This window comes from Elephantulus edwardii, unplaced genomic scaffold (assembly GCF_000299155.1).
Source record: "Elephantulus edwardii isolate Elephantulus edwardi_28Jun2011 unplaced genomic scaffold, EleEdw1.0 scaffold00116, whole genome shotgun sequence".
In the NCBI taxonomy this organism is placed as follows: Eukaryota; Metazoa; Chordata; class Mammalia; order Macroscelidea; family Macroscelididae; genus Elephantulus; species Elephantulus edwardii.
The window spans coordinates 826,229-846,792 of NW_006399866.1; the positions used below are offsets into that span (position 1 = coordinate 826,229).

The 20,564-nt window shown below is 47.8% G+C and overlaps 1 protein-coding gene across 1 annotated transcript in view; it reads right to left on the minus strand.

The window, feature by feature from the left end:
• LAMC3 (laminin, gamma 3) overlaps positions 1 to 15,226 on the minus strand; it is a 94,040-nt gene extending 78,814 nt beyond the window's left edge. Inside the window, exon 1 of the mRNA XM_006892446.1 lies at positions 14,854 to 15,226. Within this exon, the coding sequence (XP_006892508.1) occupies positions 14,854 to 15,226 (373 nt within the window). The remainder of the gene's footprint in view (positions 1 to 14,853) is intronic.
• Between the last annotated feature and the right edge of the window lie 5,338 nt (positions 15,227 to 20,564).

The window sequence follows — 20,564 nt, forward strand, 5'->3', positions numbered from 1 at the left end:
AGCCAAGATCCATCTAACATCAGCAACAATATCCCTAGTACCACGATCCCTTCTAAACCCAGCCTGGACTTCTGGCAGTTCTCTGCTGATGTATTTAAATAAATATTTAGTATATATTATACTAATACAATATGGTATAATACATACCAAATATTTAGGGGGAGCATTGGTGGCTTAGTTATAAGAACTGTTTTATTAGCCTAAAAGTTTGCTGTTCAAATCCACCAGCCACTCCATGGGAGAAAGATGGGCAATCTATTCTTGTGCAGTTTACAGTCTCTGAAAACCTGCTGGAGGGTCAGCTATGAATCAGTTCCAACTTGATAATATATAACAACATGTTGTTGTTGTTATGTGCCATCAAGTCACCTGTGACTCATAGCGACACTATGTACAACAGCTCTGAAGCCTGCCCTATCCTGAGCCAGTCTCACTGACCCTGAAACACCTACCACCATTGCCCTACTTATTGTATTAATCCATCTCATCTAGGGTCTTCCTCTTCTGTGCTGTCTCTCCACCCTTCCAAGCATGATGTCCTTCCCCAAGGACTGACCCCTCCTGGCCACATGCCCAAAGTGGGATGAAGCTTCAAAATCTTAGGCTTCAAGGAGAAACTTGTTTTCACTTTCTCCAAGATAGACCTATTTGTTTTCTTGGTGGTCCATGATATACCCAAGACTCTTCTCCAGCACCACAACTCAAAGGCATCAATTCTTCTTCTGACATCCTTAGTCATTGTCTAGCTCTCTGATGCCCAGCAAGCCCTTGTGAAGATCATTACCTGGATCAGGTGCACCTTAGTCTCTAGACTGACATTGTTGCTTCTCAGTACTTTAGAAAGGTCCCTAACAGCAGATTTACCTAATACAATTTGTCTTTTGATTTCCTGACTACTGGTGCCAAGGATGTTGATTGTGGATCTGAGCAAGCTGTAACTGTTAACAACCTCAATCTCTTCTCCATCTATCATGATGCTGCCAATTTAAATACTAAATATACTAAAAATCCATTGAATTTTATACTTTAGGTAGGTTGTATTATATGGTATGTGTTACAGCTCAATAAATTTGTTGTAATAAAGAAAAGAGATCTTTTTCTTCTAGAAAGGCAGTGTGATGACAACAGAAATATTCTGGTCTTTGACAGAGGAATTTCACTCCTAAAAAGTCAAACAAGAAGAGTCTAAGCAAATGAGGAAAAAAGAACTCTAAGGGAAATTGTAGAACATAAAGTCATGTGATAGATTGCTACAGCCATAGAAATAGTTGACAAAGGGCTTATAGCTAGAGAAAATCTTACATTTCAATATTAAATAAAAATCAAGATTATACAGAGAGAACCACCAGATTTACATTTTAAAAAGCCCAAGAGAACAGATAGAAAAGACAGACACACACAGCTCGATGCTGTGCTCCGCGGGGCGTAGGACGTTCCATAACTTTTCCTTCCTTTTCATTTTTTTTCTATACTTTCCAACTTTTCTCTCATTAAGCTCATTCTAATTTAAAACCTGGAAAAAACACTCATTTTTATTTTTAAAAAGGAACTGCTTTGCCATGTTCTGTTTTAAGATGTTTTTTCAAAGTAAAGTTGCAGCCCAGCTTGGCACTCCCAGCCCTGAGCCCCTTAAAACAAAGCATGTGTGGCTGATGGAGCCAGTGTGTGGGAGTGGCCCAGTGTCCCCTCCTGTGACATTTGGGGGCCCCAAGGACAAGGGGCGGGTTAGCCCAGGTTCACATTCACTAAAGGAAGCCGTATGGGGGGATGCTGTGGGGTCGCAGGCACAGACTCCTTGGTAAACATCCAGCAGCCAGACACCTCCAGGGAGGGGAGCTTGGAGCTGCTTAAAAGGTAGCTGGCGGCCAGAACTGCTATCGGAAAAAGGCAGTCACTGGGGTTTCACGCACACAAGCAACATCACGTGCTACTATGAAATGGTTTTCCCTTTCCCTCACCAACCCAGGAGGTGAGAGAAATGTGAGAACATCACAGAGATGCAGCAGGAACTTTTTTGTTTTGAGAGTTAATTAGAAGAGCCACAAACACAACTTAATCCTCGCTTTGTGACCAAAAGGTTTCTGACAAAGGCAAATTGGAAGCTAGGGAATGAAGCAGTCTTGAGATCTTCTAAACAGTGACAAAGATTAGATTTGTAGGCCTAGCCCTACCAAGCTCTCTGGCCCAATGAGGCTCCAGAGTAATTGCACTTGGACAGATGTGTTCTATAAGGGAAGCTGGGCCAACGTCAACACCAGTCATTTCATGAGGTTGACATGATGCTGTTTGCGGACATGAAATCGCCTTACCTCTCAGCTACCCACTGCACTGTTCCCTGTGCTTTGGATGCTTTTCCTTGCTCTTCACCTGGCTAGACTCCACACATCCTGCTCACCCAATAGCTTACAAGACTGACCGTAAGCCTCCACCTCCCTCCTGGACACTGACCCCTCCTGCCTCCCTCTCCAGCCCAAAACACACTGCCTCTCCTATAAATTGCTGTTCGTCTTTGGGACCTCAGCTCACCCTTGATGGGTGTGTGTGCCTCACCAAGGCTCTGAATCCTGTGACTCCCCCGGAGTGGGAGCTGTGAAGCCATACTGCTGAGCATAGCGCCTGCACACAGTAGATGCTCAATAAAGAAATGCTTCGCACCGACCTAGTCAGGATGGAGCCAAACTTGTAACTATAAGGAGTGAGGCAGGTAGATCCAACAGAATGGTTAAGACAGTGAGTGTGTGGACAAGTCAGCTAACGACTGTATACCAGGCGCATCAGTAAAAACCTCAAGGCCCTGTATCCTTGAGACTCCCTAACAGTCCCATCATTGTGTGTTTTACTGAGGTTCAGAGAGGAGAAACGGACTTGCCCAACATATTACAGCCAAGTCTCTCCTCCCCTCCCCTCCACCACCAGCTTGCCTGCCCCAGCGTCACAGCCCTACACCAATCCTGTTTAACACGTTGCCGCACACTTTTAAATTGATGACCGTGCTTAGAAATACATTTTTTTTACCGCCATTTGCAGCAACGTGTTAAGACACTGCGTAATCCCAGGGAGAAGAGGCTGCTGGTGTCCGTGGTGGTCTCCACCCCCGTCTCTAGTCTCCACCTGTACCCTGGCCCAGCTGCCATACAGCAGAGACTCAACTCAAGCCAAGCATCCGCACACCAAGTGGTGTCCTCTCCAACCAGCTGGGACATACAGCCCGTCACGACTGACACCAAGGCCGGTCATAAAACCAAGCCGCCCACATCCGGCACTGAACAGAATGCGAGCACGAAACAGGGGAAGCTTATTTTGGGAAGATGGAAACAAAACAAAGCCCTTTAATTGGAGCCATCTGGGGAGCAGTGGCCTGGGAGGTGGGGCTGGAGGGGGCAGGGTGGAGAAGTGATGGAGAATGCATGGGCAAGACCACGCTGGCCTCTGGGGAAGTCAGGGCCAAGCCAGGGAGCTGTAGCCAGACTGCAGGGAGAGCGCAGCAAGACCCTTCAAGCCCACCATTAGGCCACCTCCCACCCCCATGCCAGCCCTTCCTTCTCCATCCTCGCTCTGGGCAATTCTGGGTGTGGTGAATCCCTGGCAGGAGATGGAGATGCCCCATGACCATGGTGCCAGACTTCACAAGAGACTGGCTGAACACTCTTGGGACTCATTTCAACCCTCCCATCTCAGGACCAAGAGTCTGAGCCCCAAAGAAGAATCAGGATCACTGAGCCCATTATCTGTCCAGGGGAGAGCAGATGGAGTACTGCCCAGGGCTTTGTGTTGGGGAGGATTCTGAGGCTCAGCCTGAGCTGAGACAAGACCGAGCGAAATACAGTGAGAAGTAGTAGGGCCTTTGAGGGAGTCCTGGTGGTCTGGTGAGTAGAGTCGTACTGCCAATCCAAAAGATGTTTGAGTCCAGCAGCAGCATCATGAGAGAAAGATTAACAATCTCTTCCCGTGCAGTTTACAGCCTCTGAAAACCCACTGGAGGATCAGCTATGAGTCAGTTCCAACTTGATGACAATGGGAATTTCTCCAAGACCATGACAATGAGCCTAGGAGCAGGTGAGGGCTTGAGTAGGAACAAACACACAGGGTATTACAGATAATGGTCTGGTGGGTGCCATAATCAAAGGACCAAAGAGAGGAAAGAATCACTTTTGACTCTTGGGTCTCTGACTTGGGTGCACAGAGAGATGGGGCTAGATGTGGGGAAGAGAAGGAGGGAGGTGTAATCCCTTTTTTGACTCTTGAACCCTAAGTCTAAGGTCCTCACATGACATTCAACGTCTAATGTTCAGAATCATAATTTTTAGCATTGTAGCAGTGTCTCTCTGGAGACTAAGGTGCGTCTGATACAGGCCATAGTCTTCGCAATCACTTGTTATGCATCAGAGAGTTGGACAATGACCAAGGAGGATAGAAGGAGAATTGATGCCTTTGAGCTGTGGTGCTGGAGAAGAGTATTGAGAATACCATGGACTGCTAGGAAAACAAACAGATTCATCCTGGAAAGGGTTAAACCGGGTGGCTCCTTGGAGGCAAGGATTCTGAGGCTCCGTCTAACATACTTTGGACATGTTGTGAGGAGAGACAGGTCCTTGGAGAAGGACATCATGCTTGGGAGGGTGGAGGGACAGCGCAGGAGAGGAAGGCCCTCTATGAGGTGGATTGATTCAGTGACTGGGATAATTGGGATGGGAGTGTCGGAGACAGTGCGATTGGCACAGGACAGAGCAGAGTTTAGGGCTGTTGTACGTAGGGTCGCTATGAGTCGCAAGCGACTCGACGGCACATAACAACTAACAACAGCAGGTTTAAGTTTTGCATGCAGCCTTGGCTTGAACACCATGCAAGGGCTCAGGTGGAAGACTCAGGGAGGGTAGAGTCTTCAATGGCTGCCATCACCTCAACTGGCCAAACCCAGGGTGTCAGATGGGTGAGAGTCTGCCTGGTGGAAGGCCTGGCACAGAGATGAAGGATATTAGGATAGGGAGGTGCCTGAAGGGACCGGAGTCCGGGACGTTCATGAGTAGAGTGGGGCGGGGAGGGGGTGAAAAGACCAGGAGGAATCTTGGGTCTTTGTGAATGCTATGGCTGAGGGGTGTGGGATGCATCTGCAAGATTGAAGTTATGGAGTGAATTATGTCCCCCTAAAATAAATCCCTGCCTCTGTGCCTGGGCTCACAATCCCATTTGGGAATGGTTGTCTTTGTTATGTTAATGAGGCAGGATTAGTGTCGTAGGTCTTGAATCAATCTCTTTTGAGATATAAAAGAGATTAAATAAGCAAGCAGAGATGGAAGATTGATGAGACGCCATGTGGAGCTCTCCAAGGACCCAGGAAACAGAAGCAGCAGAGACAAGGACCTTCCTTCAGAGCTGACAGAGACGGAAAGCCTTCCGCCAGAGCCTGCGCTCTGAACTGGGACGTCCAGGCTCCCCAGCTGTGAGGAAAGCTATCTCCGGCTGTTGACAGCATCCGATTGCGGTATTTCTGTTACTGCAGTACTAGCTAAGTAAGAGAACTGGGTCCTCCATTCATTCATGCCGATGTTCATCCACTCCCTGGTTCACAGAGAAGAAATGCTATGTAGACATGATATCCTGGGGCTCACATCTCAGTTCCTCCACTCATTAACTCTAGAACATCAGGTTAACTGGGCAAGTGACTTGGAGGCTGTGCCTCAGTTTCCCCATTAGCCAAACTGGTGCGTTAACGTTATTGTGAACTGTCACTGAGTTTGGTCCCTAACTCATGATGACCCTATGCACAAAGGGACAAAGCACCCCCTGTTCTGCGCCTCCTCCAGGATTAGCTGCAGACTGGACCACTGTGATTCACAGAACTTTCCTTGGCTACTTTTCAGAAGAGGGCACGCTGGTGGCCTGCTGGGTAAGGAATTGTGCTGCCAACCCTAAGGCAAGTGGTTCAAATCCACCAGCTGCTCCTTGGGAGAAAGGTGGACAATCTCCTCCCATGCAATTTATAGCCTCTGGAGGATCAGCTAGGAGACACTTCTGACTCAACAGCAATGAACAATGATAATGTTCAGGCCTTTCTTCCTACTTTGTCTTACTCCAGAAGCTCTGCTGAAACCGGTCCAGCATCACACGAGCCTCCACGGAAGGACTGATGGTGGTGTCTAAGGCGTATCAGCAGGGAACTGAACCTGGGTCTCTCACAGGGAAGCGGAGAGTTCCACCACTGAAACAGTTTCCCAGAATGGGTGTAAAAACAGTGATAAATGAGCAAATACTTGTAAAGCACTCAGAACAGTCCCAGACATAGGACATGCCTGAAAACCAAAATCAAGCCCATTGCCATTGATCGATTCCAACAGCAGACCTACAGGACGAAGTAACACTGCCCTGCGTGGTGTCTGAGGCCTTGAAGCTTTACAGAAGCAGACTGGTGGGTTTAAGCTCCTGCCTCTTGGTGTAGAGCCAAGCATTCACCCACACTGCACCACCAGAGCTCTTCCCTGGGGAGGACCAAGCACACAGCTGACGTCTGTGCTATTCCATTCATCCATTTAACAAACACCCAGCACCTACTGAGCTGTGGGTCCTGTGCTGGGCACTGTGGGACAGCTGTGAAAACAGGCTCTCCCAAGCTCATGACAGATACAAACAAACCCCAAACCTCAACACAGCACGACCTGGCCTGCAATGCAGGGAGCATGAGGGGCTGCAAGAATGCACAAGTAACACCCAAAGAAAAGTATCCAATTAAAAAAAAATGCACAAGTAGGGTGTCTGCGTAGTCTTGGAATGGGGCGGGGGCTGCTGTCTGGGATGGTCACCTCTAAGCTAAGGGAGACAGGCAGGAGCTTGTCTGTGGCTTTCTCTCAGGACTTGGCAGAAGGACTCCAGCACAGAGAGACACAACTGCTTTTCACTGAGTGATGATGTATATTAGCCAGAAGGTGAGGAGTGGACAGAAACAGCAGCAAATCTAAGACCCAGGAGGAAGAGAGTGAGCCCCTCATGGCCCTGCTGAAGGCAGCTGGCTGCAACCAGAGGGGCAGGCAAGGTGGAAATGGTCTGGAGACTGGGCAGTGGGGAGGCCCATGGGCAGCCAGTTCTAACCTGTAAAGAAGGTGACACCCAGTCCTGCAGCGCCTGGCCAGCCCCAAAGACAGCTGAGCCCGGGTGCTGTAAGGCTCACTTCTGTGAGTGGATGCTAACCAGGGCTGTTGCCTTGACCCCTACCCGCCTGGGGCCCAGTGTTCCAGCCAGAACCCCCAGAGAGAAGGCAGGAGGCCTCAGCCCTCCAGCGCTGCCTCAGCCAAGGGAAACACAGCTTCTCACTTGACAGAAAAGCACAATGGAGCCAAAGTGCGGGAGACTCAGCTGCCTTTGGGGCATCTCAGAGGCCGCCCAGGCCCCACAGTCTCCTCCACTGTCTCCTCGTCTCCTCATTTCCCTCTCTCCAGCCATCCAGGCCTTGGGGGTCCAAGGACACACTGAGCTGCCTGGTCATGTCTATCACCTGAACTTGGAATGTCCTTCCCTCTTCTGTCAATTCCAACCTTCCTTCCAATCTCAGCCGTGCCCTTTCTGGCCCCAGCGGAGATTCATTCACCCCGAGTGAGCATCTCACTCAGGGAATTCCTTGGCATGACATGTCTTTAAGGGAGCCATGAACTCCACAGGGGTGGGCCTGTATAGGGTTCTCGCTCACAGCTGTCTCCCCACGGCCAGCACCATCAAGATTTGGTGGATACTGAGTGACTGAGGGACGCCTGCGATGAGGAAATCCCCTCGCTACACATAGGGCAGCACCATGGGGCTGACTCCCCCTACTTTCCTTCCTGCTGCTTCCCCTTGTCTCAGGGGTTCAGAACTTAACTGTGGGGGGCCTGGGGTCTTTCTGGGGTTCTAGGAGTTTTTCAGGAATTCAAGCAAACGAGTTGGAGAACCAGCACCCAAGTTTGCCGAGGCCTGCACTCAGTTCTGCCCAGGACCAAGGCTTGAATCATAACAAACATACATCACTCCTAAATGATTTGGAGTTGGGGGCGTGGGCTGGGGGTCAGGCCAGGCGGAGTTCAAGCCTTGCCTCCAGCTTTTATTGACTGTGTAGCCGAATTCAGCCTCAGAGCCTCAGTTTGCTCATCGATAAAAGAATGAACCTTGCTAGGTTGGGGGACTGGTGGTCTATGACCTCCAGAAGTGTCTGCTACCTCTGATGACCATCCTCCTCCCTGGCCCCTTTCCGCTGGCCACCTGGTCCGGCTTCCCTGGGCCGTAGTGGAGGCTGGGAGCTGCCAGCCCCCACTGCTGCCTTTCATCCCAGACAGGAAAGCTCAGCTCAGAGACTGCAGGATTTGGAACAGATGTCTGGGAGCTCTCAGGGGGCTGGGAAAGCAGTGACCTCTGTCGCAGGCTGACTGGCGGCCTCTCCCTCCCCTGCCCTTCACCGGCTTCCTCCAAGGCAGCCGCCCCCTCAGAGCAGAAGGTCCACTCTCCCCTCCCAATGGCCTTCAAGGAGTGGGGAGTGATGGAGTCTGGGATGAGGCCAGCAGAGGTGGCCTGAGGACTGAGAAGAAAGGGCCTCCACTGGAGACCAAGAGTCCCATTTCCAGGGGGATATGGCACAGTGGAGGGGGATCCTGAGATAATAAATAACTTTGACACGCCAGAGCTCTCCTTCCTCCAGTATTATGCAATCCCCGGCTTAGCTTGGAGCTGACCAAAGTCACACGGAACCACAAATGAGTGGAACCTGGGGCTGCTGTGGAACCCCAGCTCTTCTTGTGCGTAAGCAGGGCCCAGGGTGTCTCTTGGGGAGCAGGCTGGCCAGGCCCAACATTTCTCAATCCTGACCTGGAGCCTTGCTTGCAGGGAGCCTCAGCTCTGAGCTGTTCTCAGCAGAGAACCAGGCCTATGAAGGCTCCTGGATGTATTTGACCAACCCGAGCTCATGGGACCTACACAGTCATCTCAAGAGGTAGCAACTCTCACCCCTATTTTACAGATGAGAAATCTGAAGTGCAAAGAGGCAAAGTCACTTGCCCAGTGTTTGCTGTGCTGAGCCTGAGGTCAAAGACCCTGGTCAAAGCCCCTATTTTGTGTTTTCTACCCTATTCTACCTCTATGAACAAGCAAAAATGAACTCTAATGTTTCTTCTTCTTTTCTTTTTTTTGTTTCCAAGGCTGTAAATCTTTTTTAAAAGTTTATTATTAATTTATTTTTTAATTTTTATTTATTTATTTATTCTTTTTATGTGTGTGCCGTCAAATTGGATCTGACTGGTACAGGAGGCTATTGTTCCTCCTTCTTCAGCAGAGCATCTGGTGGATTTGAACCGCGCACCTCTGGGATTGCAGTGCAGTTTCCTACCACTAGGCCACCAGAGCTCACCAAAATTTATTATTAATTTCAATGAAAATTTACAGAGACTTTGGATTTCCATTTATTCATTTTTGCACTTTTCTTCCCTCCTAACCCTCCCCCCTAGTACACTACCATCTTGGAAAAGTAAAAGTAAAAGTTTTTCATTGTTTCACAATCCCTCCCCTAGGTCCACTCCACTATGCAGCCTTCGCACTTGACTCCTGTTATGACAAAAATACCTAATCACATATCCCTTTTAAACAGTTTTCTCCCTCATCTGTTTCAACGAAGTTTACATTATTGAACCCATCTTTCTCAGTCTCCCCGCAACCTCGAGTTCAGTCCTGTTTTACAACAGCGGCACCATGCAGTATTTGTCCTTTTGTGACTGAGAGACTTCACTCAGCGTAGTGTCTTCCAGGGTCACCCACTTTGGATAATATTGTATGAGTTCCTTGTTTTTCAATGCAGTGGAGTATCCCATTGTGTGAATATACTACAGCTTCTCTATCCATTCGTTTGTTGATGGGCACTTAGGTTGTTTCCAACTCCTTGCTATCACGAACAAAGACATGATAAACATGGGCGTGTATATATCTGGATGTCAGTTATGGTTTCTTGCTGGAGAAGAGTTTTGAGGGTACCATGGACTGCTAGGAAAACAAACAGATTCATCCTGGAAAGGGTTAAACCAGAAGGCTCCTTGGAGGCAAGGATTCTGACGCTCCGTCTAACATACTTTGGACATGTTGTAAGGAGAGACTGGTCCTTGGAGAGGGACATCATGCTTGGGAGGGTGGAGGGACAGCACAGGAGGCGAAGGCCCTCTATGAGGTGGATTGATTCAGTGACTGGGGTAAGCGGGATGGTATGTCAGAGACAGTGCGATTGGCACAGGACAGAGCAGAGTTTAAGGCTGTTGTACAAAGGGTCGCTGTGGGTCACAAGCGACTAGACGGCACATAACAACAACAACAACAATATATTCCCAGTGGTGGAATTGCTGGGTCAAATGGTATTTCTATTTTCAACTTTTTGAGAAAGTGCCATACCACCTTCCACAGTGGTTGCACCATTTTACACTTCCACCAACAGCGAATAAGGGTTCCAGTTTCTCCACAGCCTCACCAGCATTTGTTGCTTGCTGTTCTGTTAAATTTTGCTATTCTAACTGGGGTGAGATGATATCTCATAGTTGTTTTTCTAACATTTCTTTTAAAGAAACCTAAGGGAACTCTGGTGGCCCAGTGGGCAAGGAGTTGCATTGCCATCCCTAAGGCACATGGTTCAATCCACCAGCTGCTCCTCCAGAGAAAGATGGGAAATCTCCTCCCATGTGATTTCAAGCCTCTGAAAATCTGCTGGAGGGGCAGCCATGAGTTGGCTCCAACCTGACAGTACAGAGCAGCAAGCTGAGCCTAGGGAGCTCTGATGGCTTACTGGGTAAAGAGTTGCACTGCCAACTCAAAGGTACATGGTTTGAATCTACAGCAGCTCCACAGGAGAAAGGTGGGCAATCTCTTCCGTCAGGTCAGCTATGAGTTGCTTCTGACTCGATAGCATAGCACAACAAGCTAAGCCTAAAAGCACAGGGCAGAGGAAGTGGCACCTTCATTCGTTCATCATTCATTAACTGGACAAACACTCCTGTAGGACCTTCTTTGTACCTGGAGCTGAACAACACAATGGGAAGGGCAATGGCTCAGGTGAGATGTGGTAGAGTGAAGACTGGTTCTGCCCTTTCTGGCACAAAGCCTCTCTGAGCCTCAGGGATTATTTGCTTACAGAGGAATGGGAACCACAGTGCCTCCAAGGGCTCCAGGCAGAGTTCAGTGAGCTCTCCAGCCAAAGCACAGGGCTCAGCACTCAGCAAACAGTAAATGGAGCCCCACTGAATTCCAGTCAATCCTGCCTCATGACACGCCCTCCCCAGAACAAAGTGGAAATGACTCCAAAGGTGGAATCTCTATGGTAACAGATTGCCACATCTTTCTTCCACAGAAGCACTAGTGAGCCACCAAATGGATTGTTGTTATGTGCCCTCTGGTCAGGACCGACCCATAGCTGACCCTCCAGCAGCTTTTCAGAAGTTGTAAATCACACAGGAGGAGACTGCCCATCCTTCTCCCACTGGTTCAAACTGCCAGGCACTGGGTTGGCAGAGCAATTCCTTACCCAATAGGCCACCAGAGCTCCCTCACCAAGTAGGAATTGCTCTCAAATACAAAAAAATTTGACGCCTCCCTCCCTTTTCTCTGCCCTTCCATTGTTACTACCAGAATGAGCTGCTTTCTCCTGCTGGTCCTGGGTCCCACTGACACATGTTACACATCAGCCAAGCCCACATCCTCTGTCATAGAACAATGTGTCTCCTTCACAAGCCCCCACTCTGTCCCAGATTCCTTCTCCTTGGGGTCCTGCCAGAACCAAACAGCTAGCATCCCCTTTAGCCTCTTACCTTCACTGGCTTCCTGTTACCCCTATGTGGGCAGAGACACCCCCCACCCTATGCAGGTGATGACACCCCAGGAAGCAGCTAGCACTCTGCCGGAACCTGCTCCAGCCTGCCCTGATGAGGAGACTCAGGATCCATGCTCCCTTCTCCCCAGAACAATTTCTCAGTCCTCCCAACGGCACTGTCGCCTCAGGCTAGGAACAGCCAGCTTTGTAGATGAAGAGTGGAATTCAAGGCAGGGAGTTTAGGCAAGGGGTTCCTGATGATTCTCACGTACTAGCTGTGTGTCTTTGGGTAAAACACTTGACTTCTCCGAGTCTGAATTGTTCTCATCTGAAAAGTAGAGACCCAATTCCAAAATGCCTTGTCCAAACTCCTTGGATCCAGATGTGTTTCAGAATGTCTAGGGTTTTAGGATGCTGCCGTGCACTCACCATCACGCCCCCAGCAGGGGATGGAGCTTCGGGCTGTACTCAAATGAGATTTCAGTAGCAAATTGTATGAATATTCACACTAAGTGGGCTAAAAAGACTATAAATAGCCTCAGGTCAGATTCAGCAGTCAAAATGAGTTATTAAAAAAGAATGAAAAATCTTTTCGTTTTTCAAAGCTTTGAGGGACTTTGACATTGCAGATAAAGGAGTGTGTGCTTGTGAAAACATATTCTCCCTGGAAGAGCTGTGGGGACTGCAGTGAATAAGATGCTGAACTCAGTGCAGAGGATCAAACAAACAAGGGCCAGAAAGGACTGGGCAGGGTGAAGGGCTTCCGGTCTCCAGAGAGAAGGCGTGGCTGGGGAGAGAGGGCTGGGATCAGGCCTCTGGATTCTGATTCCTGAGCACTAAGGGGTAAGTTTGTGGCTACGAGAGGCAAGGTTAGTGATTCAAATCCACACGAGAGCACCTGGGAGGACAAGCCTGACAATCTGCTTCTGAAAGGTCACAGCCTTGATAACTATATGGGATAGAAGCTAATATGATACACTTGGGATCAGAGTCAATTTAACATTTAGCAGCAACTGCTTTTAAGGGGTCCTACAGCTTAGCAAAGGGAGCTCTGATGGTTTGTTGTTGTTAGGTGCCATCAGGTCAAGTATGACTCATAGCGACCCTATGAACAACAGATCTGAACCTTGTCCTATCGTGTGCCATCCTCACAATCTCTGACACCCTCGAGCCCATTGCTGCGGTCACTGTGTCAATCCACCTGTTGATGGTCTTCCTCTCTTTTGGTGTCCCTCCATGTTTCCAAGCATGATATCCCTTTCTAAGGAATAGTCTCTCCTAGTAACATGCCCAAAACATGTGAGACAAAGGTTCATCCTCTGCCTCCAGGGAGCACACTGGCTGTACCCTCTCCAGGAAATATCTGCTTGTCCTTCTGGCAGTCCAGGAGATATTCAGTATTCTTCTCCAACATCATAACTCAAAGGCATCAATTCTTCTCTCCTGTTTATTCAGTGTCCAGCTCTCAGACACATAGCAAATGACTGAAAAGACCATGGCCTGGATCAGGAACAGCTAAGTCCTCAAACTTACATCATTGCTTGTCAATAATTTAGAGAAGTCCCCAACTGCGGACTTTCCCCAGTGCATTACATCTCCCGAACTCCTAACTGCTGGTACCATGTATACTGATTGTGGATCAAAGTAAGATGCAGATCAGTGGTAAAGAATTGAACTGCCAATGCAAAGACTTGAATCCACTGGCTGCTCTGGGGGAGAAAGGTGGGCAATTTCCTCCTGTGTGATTTACTGCTTCTGAAAACCCACTGGGGGATCAACTATGGGTTGGGTCCAGCTGGAGAGTCAACAACAACATCTTGGCAGACGGGAGCTTCGGCAGAGTAGTCCACCAAACTTTGCTGTAGGGAGTTGCACTGCTAACCCCAAAGCCATGGCTCTCTCTCTGACTCAAACCCACCATAACTCCACTACAGAAAGATGGATAATCTCCTTCCATTTGATTTCCAGTCTTCCAAAAACCCACTGAAGGATCAGTTATGTATTGGTTCTGGCAGTGAATGAGAGAGTAAGTGACACCTTAGCAAAAGCACTAAGCTGCTATTCAAAAGACAGCAGTTCAAATCCATCAGCTGCTTTGAAGGAGAAAGACGTGAAGAAGAGCTTCGTATAAATGCACGGCTTTGGAAATCTAAGGGTCACCGTGAGTCAGAAGAGACTGACCTCGGGGGATTTGTTTTGAGCAGCTTTAGCGAAGTAGCTCTGGGAGCGCGAAGGTTAAGAACTGCGCTGTAAAGTCAAAGGTTAAAGGTTTGAGCTCATCATGGCAGCCTGCCTCCATAAAGATTTATACCCTTGGAGACTTTATTAGGCAATTCCATCCCGTTCTACAGGGTTACCACAAGTCAGAATCCATTTGATGGCAATGGGTTTGGGGTGTTTTGGTGGTTTTTTTTTTCTTTTTGGTTTATACTTTGAACTTGATAAGGAGTTGCACTATCAACTCAAAGGCACTTGGTTCGAATGCACCATCTGTTCTGTAAGAGAAAGATGGGAAATTTCCTCCCAGGCAATTTACATCTTCTGGAAACTTACTGGAGGGTCAGCCTATGAGTGGGTTCCAACTGAACCCCACATAACAACAACAATGACAACATGGGGGTGGTGCAGGAAGGCACAGGCAGAGCAGAGAGGCAGGACCCTTCTCAGTGGTGGAAACTTGATACCAGAAAGACACTCAAAAGCTGCACACAGCTTTGGGGTTCACTGAGCCCCTAAGATTCACCCCAAAACCCAAAAGAAGGAGATTGCCCTTAAGTAGTTAACCCCCTCGGTGGTCACTTCCCCCATTAACAGTTCCGGAATGAAAAGCCTTTACAGTGTATTGTAATTGCACCCAGACTTGGCTCTCTGCAAAACACTCCCGGAGGCTTCAGGGTCCCTCAAGGTTGTTGGGGACCACAAGGGGCATATATCCTGTTCCTGGCTCCCTTCTCCATCTCGGTCGTCCCACCCAGTCAAGGTGCTGATCGCAGCCTCTGTTGCCCTCCAGGGTTGGAATGGTGATGGAGAAGAGGTGGCTGTGACCGGGTGGTGCTTACCCAGGCGGAGCGTGATATTGACTGAGGTGGGGTACTGCACGTCGAAGGCCATGGATGGGCTCTGCCACCAGGTGCTCTCATCCTGGCTGTGGAAGTCGGTGAGGTAGGAGGCATTGTGGTGGCGAGCAGGGTCTGCGGCGTCGCAGCGCTGGCATTGCGCAGCAGCGCCCGGCGCGCCCACGTGCGAGCAGAAGTCCTCGGGTGGGTGACCACACGTGTGCGAGGCCTCAGCACGCCTGCCGAACGCGGCGTTCTCGAACTCCGGCAGACAGCGCTGCGCGCGCCCCGCGCCATCGTAACACGCGCCCATGCCGGCGCCCAGGGCCGCGGGAGCTAGCAGCGCCAGGCAGAGCAGGAACACGGCCGAGGCCATGGTCAAGGGCACCGACGGCTGTGCGCGCTCGTCTCTGTGCGCCCGGCTCTGTCTGTGGCTCTCGGCTCGGGTGGGAGTGGACAGCTCATAGGGTGCCACCCCGCCTCCCCTGGCGGGCGGGACCCGTGGCTGGGCTGGGAGGGTAGCAATGAGGGACCTACGACGGGCAGCATCCTCGGCCCTCTAGGCGCTCACCCCATCTTGTGGCCGTGCCGGGGAATGTCTGACTTTGGAGTGCCTTGGCTTGTCTTCTGGCCTTAGATGAGCTTGGGCACGGGACCCCTGGCTCTTTCAGGCAATTTCTGCTTCCATAAATTGAGGCTGACAAATGACGCAAGTCCATCACTGCCTTTGCGTAATGGGGTGCCGCCCATTACATGGAAATATCTACTATTAGGCCTGCTCATCGATGCTTTTGAAGTCCTGGCGTAAGTGGGGCATTAAGTGTTCTCTCAGAGGTACCTGGTCTTTTCTTTCAGGGCGTCTTGTGGCAAGAAAGTGCATTTTGGCAAGGTGGTGGCCTGGGCTTCATAGTTCCACCTCCCCTTCACTTTTACCCTAAAGTCAGTGCCTCTCTGGCTGTTCGAATCGGCTAGCAGCTCTTTGGAAACCCAGGAAGGGCCAGCCATGAGTTGGCCCCCGACTCAACAATAATGACTTTTAAATTTGAGTTCACTTTGCAATGTGCTCCGACTACTGGCTTCTTTGGCCTCAATGGGATATTAACCTGGTATCTGTGACATGGACACCTGGGTCACAACCCCTCCCTGGGTTACCACCTCAGGGAGGCCTCCTGTCTCCTCAAGTAAGATGTCTTTTTTAATTTTCTACTCCTTAAAAAATGAGTTCATCAAAGAAGAAAAGTCATATGGTCATATCAGTAAGTGTTAAAGAAAGCATTTGATCAAATTTAGCAGCCATTTCCAGAAAAATGGAATAGACTTCTTAAATGTGTCAAACACTATTTTTTTCCACAACCATCATATTAAGCAATAAAACGCTAAAGTGCTTCCATTAAAAGCAGGAAGAAAATGAGGAAAGTAGTAAGGAAATTTTTGAAAAACAAGTTTGTCTTGAGAGTGTTACAGGTTTACCTGTAGCATCCCCCCTCCTAAGTCTCTGTTGAAATCGGACCCCTGTGCCATGGATTCGTTCTTGTGTGAAAGTAGGTTTTTCCTGTTAGTGAGATTATATTAGAGTATATTGAATTCTAAGTCTAATGACTTCTGAGAAAAACAAACAAACAAGAGACACACACAGAGGAAGACTGACATAGGAGGAACACGGGTGCTCCACCCAGGAAGAAGTTGACATGGTCAAGCCCACCAAAAGAACAGCAAATCTGAAAGGTAGTATGTCACTTTCTCAAAAAGTAGCAAATAAAAATACCATTTGAAGCAAGGAGTTGGAAACAACCTAAGTGACCATCCATCAACAAACGAATGGATAGAGAAGCTGTGGTATATCCACACAATGGAATACTATGCTGCATTGAAAAGCAAGGAACTCGTGCAATATTATTAAAAATGGGTGACCTTGGAGGACATTATGCTGAGTGAAGTAGCTCAGTCACAAAAGGACAAATAGTACATGGTGCCACTGTTGTAAATCATGACTGACCTCGGGTTTTGGAGGAGACTGAGAAGGACGGGTTCAATAATGTATACTGCATTGAAACAGATGAGGGAGAAAACTGTTTAAGAGGGAAAATTATTAGCTATTTTTGTCATGACAGGAGTTCAGAGTGAAGACAGTATAGTGGAGTGGACCTGGGGGGAGGGATTGTAAAACAATGAAAGAATTTTTCTTTTACTTTTCCAAGAGAGTAGTGTACTAGCGGGGAGGGTTGGGAGGGATGAAGAGTGCAACAATGAATGAATGGAAATCCAAAAAAGTCCCTGTAAATTTTCATTGAAATTAATAATAAATTTTAAAAAATATTTTTTTAAAAAAGAAATACCATTTGATCCAGCAATTCCACCACTGGTGATATATCCTAAAGAAACCATAACTGTGCCCTCAAGCAGATACATTCACACCCGTGTTTATTGTGTTTTTGTTCACAACAGCAAAGAGTTGGAAACAACCCAAGTGCCCATCAACAAATGAATGGATAGAGAAGCAGTGATAGATTCACACAATGGAATACGATGCTGCATTGAAAAACAAGGAACTCATGAAATATTATACAAAATGGGTGACCCTGGAGGATGTTATACTGAGTGAAATATCTCGGTCATGAAAGGACAAATACTGCATAATGCCACTGTTGTAAAGCGGGACTGACATCAGGATTGGGGGTAAACTAAGAAAAGAGGGAATAAATAATATACACTTTTTTGAAACAGATGAAGGAGAGAACGGTTTAAAAGAGATATATGATTAGGTAGTATTGTCATGACCGGAGTCCAGAATGAAGGCTGCATAGTGGAGTGGACTGGAGTGGGAAAGATTGTATAAAAAGGAAAGAATTTTTTTTTACTTTTCAAAGCGAAAAGCAAACTCGGGGGGTGGAGTGGACAGGGAGGAAAGTGTGTAACAATGAATGAATGGAAATAAAAAGAAAAGTCTCTGTAAACTTTCATTAAAATTGTTGTTGTTGTTGTTATGTGCTGTCGAGTCACTTGCGACTCATAGTGACCCTATGTACAACAGCCCTAAACCCTGCTCTATCCTGTGCCAATCGCATTGCCTCTGACACACCCATCCCGATTACCCCAGTCACTGAACCAATCCACCTCATAGAGGGTCTTCCCCTCCTACTCCATCCCTCCATCCTCCCAAGCATGATGTCCCTCTCCAAGGACCAGTCCCTCCTTACAACATGTCATTAAAATTAATTTGAAAAGAGAATGAACTGCCAAAAGAGCAAATAAATAATTCTTGAAGGGAGTGCAGAGAGGTCTGTAGAGGCAAGGATAGTGAAACTTTGTCTCCTTTATTTTGGGCGTAAGTTCAGAAAGAACCAGTACTTGGAGTGAGACATCATGCTGGGAAAGATAAAGGGTCAGTGAAAGAGAGGAAGACCCTCAACTAGACTGACTGACACAGTAACTACCACCAGTGGGTTTAAACACGACAGGGATTCCAAGGATGGTGTGGGATAGAACAAGGTTCAGCTGTGTTGTTCACAGAGATACTATGCATCATAGTCAATATAATGGAGCTCTAGTGGCCTAGTAGTAAGTAGCTGTGCTGTGATACCAAAGGCATGCAGTTTGAATCCACCAGCTGCTCCAGGAAAGAAGAAAACTTCTAATGAAAGACAATTAGGATTAATAAGAGCACAATGAGACAGATGATTACAGGATAAAGCACACAAAAAAAGGCTGCAATAACAATTTAGGAAGCACAGGGAGGGATCTGGCCCCCAACGTCAGCCACGGTGTGGAGCTCCTGGAGTCTGTACAAGTGTCAGCCTCAGCGGTGGCAGCAGCTGCCCAGCCTGGTCAGTTCTGTCATGTTCTTGGTTTTTATTCCCTTCGGTCCTGCCAGCCTTTGCTTTAGCACTTACTTCCCAGTGTCAAGTCCTTTCAATTGGAAAGACCTAAGTAATAGGCCAGTACTAGATTCAGAGCTCAGTACAGAATGAATGTGCCATCAATTAAGCCTGTAAATAAAACAAGATCTTGCCCTTTACATGTCCATAATCTGGATAGGAAAACACAGAGTGCACTAAGAAATAGCCTGATGATATTTCAAAGCTTCTTCTCACTTATTTTATAAGATTGAGCTGGAATAATTTGTTTACAGTCATCTCTTCTCTCAGCAAACATATATTGTTGCCTACTGTACGCTCTGCACATGGAAGTGCATTACCTGTCCTTTGGTCACAATCCAATGAGGAGGAGAAGCCATATCTATGGCTGGAGGGAACAGGTTAATAGGGTGTTACCAAAGGGCATGCATGGAGCTTGGAGTATAAGGACGGTGAGTGGTTAATTCTGCTAGACTTGGAGGGTGCTTCACAGAAGAAGTGATATTTAATCTGTGTTGTAAAGAATGAGTAAAGGAAAGAGCTTCTCAGGAGGCATATCATATGCAAAGGTCCTGAGGTGTGAATGATTAAGGCAAGTTTGTTATGTATGTGTCTCATTGGGTTGGGAACTGGCCAGGAGTGAGACAGGATTTAAAAAACTCCTTCAAGAGGTACCAGTGCCAGGTGGCCTCACTTAGCTCCAGCCATGTTCTTCTGAATATGGAATGAAAGACCATTCTGTCTAGCTAGCATCTTCAGTGGAGATCTGTGGCCACCTATTCTCTTCCTCCACACTTTATCCTGAAGTTCTAGTTTCCTCTCCTTGTACTCAGGGAGACCTGGTAGCCTAGTGGTAAGGAGCTGCACTGCCAGTACAAAGGTATGTGGTTGCAATCCATCAGCTGCTCTGCAGGAGAAAGATGGGCAATCTCATCCGCAATTTACCACTGAAAGATCAGCTATGGTCGGATCTGACTGGTTGTTGTTGTTAATTACCATTGAGTCACTTGCAACTCACAGCGACCCCGTGTACAACAGTCTGAACCCTGGTCTGTGCCAACCTTGTCGTCTCCAGCACACCCACCTGCATTACCCTAGCCTCTGAATCAATACATCTCATCCAGGGTCTTCCTTTCTTGTGCTGTCCCTCCACCCTTCCAAGCATGTTATCCCTCTTTGAGGATTGATATGTCCTTGCAACATGCCCAAAGTCTGTCAGACTGAGCTTCAGAATCCTTGCCTCCAATAAGTAGCCTGGTTTCATCTTCTCTAGGATCAATTTGTTTGTTTTCCTAGCATTTTATCGTATATTCAATACTCTTCTCAAGCACCACAACTCAAAGGTATTAATTCTATCATCCTTAGTCATTGTCCGGTTTTCTGATGCATAGCAAGTAATTATGAAGACTGTGTCCTAGATCAAGTAAACCTTAGTCTCCAGATTGACATCGTTGTTCTTCAGTACTCTGGAGAGGTCCCTGACAGCAGATTTTCCCAGTACAATTTGTCTTTTGATTTCCTAGCTGCTGGTGCCAAGAGTGTTGATTGCGGAGCCAAGCAAGGGGAAGCTGTTAACAATCTCTTCACTGTCTAACATGATGCTGCCAATTGGCCCAGTGATGAGAATCTTTGTCTTCCTGATGTTGAGCTTCAATCCATATTACAGGCTGCAGTCCTTGCCCTTCTCAGCAAATGCCTTAGGCCCTCCTCAGTTTTGGCAAGCAAGGTTGTGTCACCTGCATAATTCACGTTGTTGATGAGTCTTCTAATCCTGATGCTACATTCCTCCTCATAGATCCCAGACTCCTGGATGATCTGTTATGCATATAGATTGAAAAGTATGGAGATAGGATGCATCCC